The sequence below is a fragment of the Dermacentor variabilis genome, chromosome 11 (assembly GCF_050947875.1).
Source record: "Dermacentor variabilis isolate Ectoservices chromosome 11, ASM5094787v1, whole genome shotgun sequence".
NCBI lineage: Eukaryota > Metazoa > Arthropoda > Arachnida > Ixodida > Ixodidae > Dermacentor > Dermacentor variabilis.
In genome coordinates, this window is record NC_134578.1 from 31,558,967 (window position 1) to 31,568,222 (window position 9,256).

The 9,256-nt window shown below is 47.8% G+C and overlaps 1 protein-coding gene across 2 annotated transcripts; it reads right to left on the bottom strand.

Moving 5' to 3' along the window:
- Positions 1–3,406: 3,406 nt before the first annotated feature.
- Positions 3,407–9,046, bottom strand: LOC142564710 (large ribosomal subunit protein uL1-like). Of its 2 annotated transcripts, none has more exons than XM_075675844.1 (5): positions 8,657–9,046; positions 8,377–8,541; positions 6,670–6,875; positions 4,543–4,715; positions 3,407–3,662 (listed from the first exon to the last, which is right to left on the bottom strand). In XM_075675844.1, exons 1-5 carry the CDS (start codon positions 8,710–8,712, stop codon positions 3,492–3,494), a joined length of 771 nt encoding a protein of 256 aa, XP_075531959.1. In that variant the 5' UTR covers positions 8,713–9,046; the 3' UTR covers positions 3,407–3,491. The 2 variants fall into 2 exon arrangements, with proteins under 2 accessions (XP_075531959.1, XP_075531960.1); XM_075675845.1 differs by having other exon boundaries at positions 6,670–6,818; positions 8,657–9,034.
- Positions 9,047–9,256: the final 210 nt, after the last annotated feature.

A 9,256-nucleotide genomic window follows, 5' to 3' on the forward strand; every position in this document is an offset into this window, starting at 1 on the left:
GCTGGAGCAAGACCACCCGAACGCGAAAGATTTCTTATGATGATGATGGTGATAATTTATTTCATAAGGTGGCACAGACGTCCTACGGGAGATCGACCAACACTCGGGTGGTGTTTGAGTAGATAATGATGAACGAACATGAAAAATAAACATCATATTTTAATTAATATTACGTCTAATTCAGCCGTCCAGCTTTTCGGAAAACCTCAAAGAAGCAAAAAAAGTTTCCCATAATTGAACAAGAACAAAAAAATTGGGAGTGAAGAGAACATCAAGATGTATATTGAACTTGTTCTTGCTTACCCCCAGCGACCATGTCGCTCGTACCCACTACGGGGGATAGGCCAAGAAATGGGTGGATTAAAAATAGAAACAAACTGTAAAAGCAACAACTAAAAAAATCTTTAAGATACATTTTCAGGACTGCTATAAATTAAGTACAGCTAATTTTCGTAATTTGTTTATTTTCACTATTCCAACTTGACGAATTTGGGAAAAGAACTAAAAAGTACGCAGTCATTAAAAAAGTAATCTTCATGTTTTGCAGAGGTAATCATAAATGACTCCGTAAACGTTTCCTCTATGGCTTGAGAGCCGCACCGATGCCTCAAGTGGGCGCTCCCCCTTATATACTTTCCTCGGCTTGAAAACAGCCGCCATTGAGTGATGGACATTAGGGGAGAAAATATGCGTACCGAGTGGACATTAGTAGAGGTTATCACAAAAGGAGCCAGAAATCAAGTCACCCTATCTTTTCTAGCGATTACAGCGCACTCCCAGTACTTTTCTCAACCAAGGAAACTTTTTGTTTTATTTATTGCCTTCATTAGCTACACTTTCAAGAAGATTTTGCTACGTACCTGTTTATATTTACCGTGATGAAATTAGTTTAGTAATATTTAACAGATGGTAAAACGCGCCAAGGAAGTTTTCGTGAGCCCTAACATCATCTTTATTGAGCTCATTGCTTGTGGCCGCTCTGTACAATTTATCAGCTTGTCTAGGAGGGCACGGCTGCACTAGAACAAGACATCCACTGCTGCTTTCGCAGAACATCGCGCTCAACGAGCACATGAAGCTGTACATAAGCAGACCCACATTAATCGAACAGTGACAAAAGTGTTTCGCACGCCGCAGAGGCGTTGGGGAAAACCACTCAGCGTACTAAAGATGCAGAGGTGAGAACCATTATCACCTCATCTCCCTACAAAACCAATTTTTGGCAAAGACTGCCAGAAAGTGTCTACCTAACCCAGAGAAGCAGAAATCAAAGACGGCTAAGTAAAGCGACGGCAAAAAGCACCCAGTCAGTGCACGAGTACGTGAAGGAAGAGTGTTCTGTCAGTCATACATGTTCTGAGGCAACAGCGACTACTCGAACCAAAGTGCTTGATATGCAAGTTGAGCATAAACTTACAAATTTTAGTCTTGTTTCGTACCGCCTTACTATAATTCGTTCAACATACCTCCTCCCGAACAGACGAGATGTCGTCAAACCATCGATTTCTGAAAGGGTGTACTGAGACAAAATAAGAAAATCCCGATAAAGGACAAAAAAATCATCTCCCGAGCCCTCCGTGCAGATGGTTAACCAGCGAAGCTGAAACGTGCGGCCTCGGTGTTTATCACCGGGCTAATCCCGACGGTTCATTAAACGACGGCTTGGTAGGCTGCCGGATTCTCGGTACGCGGTTGTTGCATGAACTCGGCTCCATCAGTCTGTTCTTGTGCCCGGGCTGCAGCATCGGCACGTCGTAGACGAGCCCGTTCCGGTTCTGTTCGCCGCGTTGCTGATCGAAAGCTGCCTGCTCCTCTGTAGTACGTGTGGCGCGTGGCCTACCCATTTCGGAGCCGGAGAGAAACTGCTGCGAGCGTGCTCGGCTGCGACGGAGAGAGATAAAACTTTATTATGTCCTTGATGGGGTTAAGGGGTGGCGGGGGTCGGGAGACTAACCCCCAATCCCCCCCTTCCTCAGACGGCGGCCAGTCCTTGCTTTCTGGCGGCGTCTTCGGCCATCCGGACTGCCCAGAGCTGCTCCTCTGGGTCCAAGCTGAGCAGCAATGTCTCCCACTGCTCGGCCGTACTAATGATGCGTGTGTTAGTGCGGGAGGTGTTGGTGGGTGAGGCTTTGGGGCATTGCCAGATAATATGATCGAGGTCAGCGCGGGCCTTGCATGCTTTGCAGAGTTGGGAGTATGTATCGGGGTACATGCGGTTGCAAAGCACGGGGTTCGGAAAAGTCGTGTCTGAAGGAGTCGCCAAGTGGTGTATTGAGACTTATTCAGTGTTTTGTGTGCTGGGGGGTAGCGTAACCGCTCTCTGCGGTTACGTTCAGAGAAATTCTCCGGCTGCGACGGAGAGCAAGGACGTCACTACTGGCGCAGCTAATCCAGCACCATCTGTATAACACCAGGCCTTTTCACTCCGATCCATGACGTCATGTTACATGGCCCGACTGCCATTAAATCTAGGGATTCTCCTGAGTAGGCAACAGTGATTTGGACGTCACCGCCTTCATCAAGCCAGCCTTATCAATGGAAATCTCGAGCCAGGTAGCATCACGCCATGAATCGGAGTAAACAGGAGCTGTGCTATCAGGTGATGTTGGCTAATCGCGCGCCTTTTTTTTTTTCACGCATGCGCATGAGGTTACGCCGAAAAAGCTTTCGACGTACCGGTGACCGAAAGATAGGTGGATGAACGGAAGGAAGAATCGGCTAGCCATATACTGCTTCGCTGTAAAAGACAGCAAAATAAGCGCTCTCGCGCGTAGCTTACACGCTAGCGACATCAACGCAAAGCTGAAACAGACTGATGCTGCTTTCCTCTCTGTTTAGTTTCCTGTTGAGTTCTCTCGTACATAACACTACCTCTTCCTCTCCGCACTCACTTTCTCTCTCAGTGTAGTCTCTGCGGCTTCCTGTCAAGCTAACCTATGTTACGCAGCTTCCAAGGAACTGTCACCCATGAAATACCTTTGCAACACTGTCGTACGTAGCGGGAAATTTGAGTTCGCGTAGAATTGTGGAGACTCCTGCAATACATCTTTATTTTCTGAAACCACATCAACTCTCCTCATAAAGCAAAGCTAGTGAGGTGTCTGCAAGATTAGCATTACGCTTTGGCTATTGTGGCGTGCTGTATTGCTGCTTAGCTCGACTTTAATCCGAAGCCTCGGCGGTCGCGCGCATTCGAATAGTGACTGAAAGCAACAAAAAAAAGAAAGACGGCTTGTGTGGGGTAAACGCGCAGGGTAGACGTGGGCGTGCCTTATAATCTGCACAGCAGCTTCGTGACGTTCGAGGTCACAGCTTCATTTTGCGCATTATTTTACCGCGCGTCTCCCTACAATGCCCTTTCAGCACAGCTGCATGCAATCAAAACAGCAAAAAACAAAGCAACGTGTGGGTGGTCTAGTGCTCTTTATGCATGGCTGCCAGCAGCAACGCTTCACGTGTCGGCGGCTCCGAGATCGGTACGCATGGAGTAGTCAGCACAATTTGAACGCGGGTCCCATGGTCGACTTGATGCTCAGAGCATTGATGGTCTCCCATCGATTCCCGATCTGAGCCAGGAGTGCGGTCTTGGTCGCCTCGACGTTTTCGGCCAGCTCTTGGGCGCTCATTTTCACGTGTCCCACGGAGATGCTGAACGTCATCTCCTGCACGCGACGACATGAAAAAGAAAACGAAGTCCTGACACCGTAGACAGAACTCGCCTATTTTCTACATGTTCTGCAACTCCGGAATGCAAGGCAAGTTTGATCCGTCAGGTGTCATTCAAAAGTCGAATTTATTTGAATAAACTGAGAGGCTGAGTGGTCGCAGGTTGTAACTCCTACTAAGATCTATTTAGGTCTATTATTCGGTTTCACTGTCGTTCTATAATATAGTTCAAGTGTATGATCCGATACTGTTGTCACTGCAGATTTTTTCTTGCTAATTGCTCCTACAATAGCAGTGAGTATAGTTAAGTTTAGCGTTTCAACGCAAAATATCGCTTCGAAATGCATTGTATGTTATCGGTATGGCATAGTAGTAGTAATCTAGGCAATGTGGTACCTCCGCCTACGAATGTGCTCTCAGCTGATACCTGTTTCGAAATGGCAAAGTTAGCGGACAGGCCTGCGACGACTTGCAGCAATTACTTAAAGGAGAAAGTGCGTCGTCATACGCAGTGTCATCATACGCAGAAGCTCGTCAAACGATCGTGTACTTAGACATGTAACCCGCCACGGTTGCTTAGTGGCGATGGTGTTGGGCGGCTAAGCACGAGGTCGCGGGATCGAATCCCGACCACGGCGGCCGCATTTCGATGCAGGCGAAATGCGAAAGCACCCGTGTACTTCGATTTAGGTGCATATAAAAGAACCCCAGGTGGTTGCCTCATAACCAGAGCGTGATTTTGGCATGTAAAACCCCATAACTTTTTTTTTACTTAGACATGTACGTTTTGTTTATTGTTTCTTTCTTTTCCTTACTCTCTTTGTTAGATTTTCTTCTCGTCTTTCTTTACTGTAAGGGCGCATGAATTTAACCCACCTTCTTCATCCACATCCTGGTGATGCTCCTGAGCTCTTCGACTTTCTCAAGTATTGGCACGCTAGGCGGCAACGGCGTGAAGCACTTCCTCTGCTTTGCGAAAATGGGTCCCAAGATTCGCTTTAGGTCTGCGACCTGCGCCTCTGGTACCAGGAAGGCGTCGTACCTTGCCGCTGCACCAGCGTTGGAACCACTTGCATATACCGACCGACAGACCAACTTCTATTAAGTTTGACGTTACAAAAGATTCACTGCAGTTGTTATTACGTTATAGTAATACAGCATAATGAGAAAGCAGCGTTCTGTAAAATTGCTCTCCGCAATACTGGTAGCTAGCCCTCAGTATTAGGCACAAATAAAGCAAAAAAGCAAGTGTGACAATATCAAGAAACACTGGTGATCAAAAATGCATCCATAGAAATTGAAGTCAGCATATACACAGTATGCACTAACCATAAGGTACGCGTACCTAGTGAGAGCTTGAAAACTACCACTGTCCTTTAACGTACCGCAGGGATGTAAATTTCTTTTAGAAATCGTGTCCCTCTTTCTTTTTTTTTTCTTTTTACGTGCTAGTTAAGTAATTAGAACCCAAACACAACTTTGTGTTATCGCAGGTTCAATTCAACATTACTCCCCGTGACAACTGTGGCGTTAAATTGTATCAAACTCTATAAAGCAGTCGTTCAAAGGAGGCGCCCAAATATTTGCGATCCACTCACCTCAGAAGGTAGCGCGGGAAAGACGCAATCTTATACGATCCGATGTGCTCGTGTCTTTTTCGCTCTACCTTCTGCTACAAGTGGGTCTAACCTCACTAGGCCATGAAGACGTGTCACTAGAGTATGTGGGCTCCAGTTGGCCTTACTCGTTCCTCGCACCTTGCAAGTGCTTGCAGATTTTCTCAAGAGCTTCACTTCGGCATGTAATAAGATGCGTCCGTGGTCCCAATCACGTGGGTTCCATGGAACGTGTGGTGTTTCCGAGGTCGAGCAGCAACTTCGTGCAAATGGACGTGGCCTGGACGGGTCCGGCAAGAATTCGTGCTGAGCCGACAGCGTTTAAATGCACCTTGCAAATCCGGTTTGACGAGTCAGCCCACCCCTTGCTGGCGGGTTGAGCAAACTTGCCTCGACACTCGCTCGACCCGGCCTCCTATAGGGACCGGCGGGCGACTCGACAAGACTTTGTTGGGTTAGCGTAAACGTGCAGCTAGTGAGAACAGCTATTCCTCTCAACGCGTGCAGCTTTGCAGCAACGAAAGTCTTATAGTGGAGCCCTAATACGACAGCCTAATCGCGCGTCCGCTGCCACACTATAAGTGATTTCAAAACTTCCGCCGTAGTACAGATGTGGTGGTTTGGTCAAGTTGGTGGTAATCCGAAACAACAAAACGCCATCGTTGGCATCATTTCTGTTTTCCCCGCGGTGGTTTTCTCTTATGTGCTGTACCCACTCGTTCCAGTTCTAGGTGCTCGCTGACCCTCTGACCGGCTCATATATCGATCACCGGCTTTCATTAGGATGTTTCTCCCTGTTTTGGGTAAATTAATTCCGCGCAAAGGACAAGTTGTACGGTTGGCGACACTGAAATTAACGAAATTGCATATTACAATCCGCGTGTTGTGGAGTATTGAGAGCTTCAAATGTTACTCGCCCTCCACAACCAATAAGACCTTACACTAGGTAGTGGGCGCCATGTTCTGTCGAGGTCTAGCTTCATTTGACATATATCAATGTAAAGTTTGCAGCTCGTAGGTTGCTGCTAAATACGTCCTTAGCTACTTCGCTCAGTATTCAGGTACAGAGAGAGAGAGAGAGAGATAACAAAGAGAGGAGTCAGGGAGGTCATCCAGACTAGCGTCTGGTTTGCTACCCAACACTGTGGGAAGGGAAAGGGCGAACAGAAAGAGGAAAGCGGGATAGGAGAACACTCTGTGTGCGCGCAACAAAGCGCCTTAAAATCAGTCAAAGTATTCAGGTAGAAGTTGCTGATCATTGACAGGCCTTCCTGAGGGTCCCAGTCCTAACTGTTAGTACTTCCCCGAGGACCCCTGGTGTCGGCTCCTTGTGGCAAGCTTTGACAAACGCTGCACTACAAAACGTTTGGTTGCAACGAACACGCACCGAGCCTCTCAATCGCCTTGCGCCGCCCATTCAGCTTCTTGGCTTTGTCACAATCCATGAAGTACAAGTGGTTGGCTTTGGCTTCTTCACGTTCCGCCTCGTAGCCGATCAGGCAGGCCCGGATGTTCGGCTTTAGAACGTGCGGCAGCCTGTCCAGAAAGACGACGACACAATGAGGTGAACAGGCTTGGGGTACATCGTAGCCTCTGAGATTGGGAGACAAAAGATGAGTGGGGACTCGGAGGATATGCTTGCACACGTACGCATTTACAGTAACTGGTCGCCAATCGCGGGAGTAAGGTACAACGGAACGGGTGACATTCAATTACGTCTATAGCACATTCTTAACACATTAACTGCAACTCCTTCCGAGCTAAAGCTCGTGTGGGGAACACAGGCCAACCCTTTGGCTGTGCTCGTCAGATTATGTCGGTCACCCAAAAATGCGGTAACTATACTAGTGAAAATTCAAGGTTTTCTTTAGTTTTAAGAAAGGTTATATTATCCTTAGCCATTAGAGTAGCACTCGCTCTTCAGTGACCACACGTGCGTTGAATGCAATAGCAAGCTCCTCTAGCCACATCAACAACGCAAACTCAAACGACGTATTTTTTTTTTTCGATATGAACCCACGGAGTAAACAATCGCATGCTACAAGTGCAATTTCAGTCTTTACGAAACTTGCATATTGCGCTGAGCAAGACGAAGACAAACACTAAATGCACAGAACTGGCGCTGGACATGAAATGACTTGACTGGCTTTAATGCACCACTGATCACATGCGTGAAAGGCGAACTCGCCTCAAAACTCGACAATACACGACATATCATCCTAATCTTCTATCAGGCGCGCGCACCGCGCACGAACCTGTTCCGGTGCCTAAAATTTTCACTTGATATCTCGATAAGAAGTGTGGTAATGCATCCGTCGTCTTGTTTTACGCAAAAGGCATCGCATTAACAATCTGCACTGTTCAGGCTTCTATATGCCCAGTATAGTGGTGCTATCAGACATCGACATGCATTGGCATCTTTTGCAATGATCATCAAAGTCGAGCTTCATTGATTGATTGATTGATTGATTGATTGATTTTCTCGAAATAATTGTGTTAGGACAGAGAACTGATAGTCAGGCAAGTCCTGTTTAGCCTTTCGGCGCTGCTGTCAGAGCCTAATAAACTTCTGCAGCTGCGCTTCCTATTGCGAGCTCCAAGATCCTGGCCTACAGTTATGCTACAACTATCGTCCTGCAAGGTGAGTCCACGAATAAATGGTATACCGACGATGGTTGGGATTTGGGGCATGTCGGCGGTACAACGCCTCAGAACCGAGTTATAATGAAAATAGAACCACGAGGACACATAAGACACATCAAACACACATAAGCAGCCCTGTCTGTGCGTTCAATGTGTCAACTGGTGACCTTCGGCAGTCTTTTTCCATAGGAATGTCTCCTATTGCCCGTTCGTGAACATCACTATGTCCTGAACACTCCCGGATAATGTGCTGCAGGTTAGATGGTTCTTTACGGGACCGCGCACTGTGGACATCTCTTGTCTCCTTAATTGGGCGCTAGTATTGGTGCTTTGCTTTGCCTACAATGCTCGTCAACCTGTTCCTGCGATGGCAGCTTACACGATCGATCTGCTACTCGAGGCGCGCTTGAAAAGCGCGGGTACAGTTTCCAACACGCGTAGATTTGCTTACTTGACGACGCCACTGACACGCTTGTACTTCTGGAAGTTGTATTCCTTCAGCGCGACCAGCAGGTCCACCGTCTCCAGGAATTTGCGGCGCTTCTTGGTCGCCGCGTCGAGTACATCGTTGACGCATTTGTACAGCGTCTCCTCGGTCACCCCCTTTGGCTTCGAACTGGACGCAAGAGAGAGAGAGAGAGAGAGAGAGAGAGAGATGAGATTCCGATTTGAGGTTTCAAGGCGACTTCCCTAAATGACTGCGGCTAGTTAGTAGTCCATAATGATTTCACCTTTGCGCTTGCCCCTTCCGCATTCGTTCGCAGCGCCGGGCGTTCGCCTCAGCCATGCTCACTCCTTAAAAAGACACTGAATAGCGAATCCACACGATGGCCCACTTCGCTGACGACTGTCCCGTGGATAAAACAGCTGCACAGCCCTCCCGACTGCGAAGAGCTCCGAAGAAGGGACGAATTGAACGGACGACGCCCACGAGGGAAAACAGTACTACCGTCGAGAAAGAAATTCAACAGGAAGCGGACACTCGGCGAAAACTGGCGACAGGAAATACGTCACACTAGAAATAATGACATCTCTTAGCTAACGCGAGCATAGGAAAAACAAAACGAATGTGACATAAGGGTAACGGAGTGCGTTTTATTTCTTTCTATTCTTTCCCGCTAAGATCACGAAAGCTATGCCTATGAATGCACTTATGCGTTGCGACTTTATTTTCTTGCGTCACCTAGCAACAAGCCAATGACGCGCCAGATGCATGCCCTTGCATGTGCCATGCGCCAGACCAGTGGCAGCACACGCCACCGAAGCGTACGAGGCCGACTGCGCGCATCGTGCGCATGTTCGGCGACCCGTCTGTCTCTTTTGGATCTGGC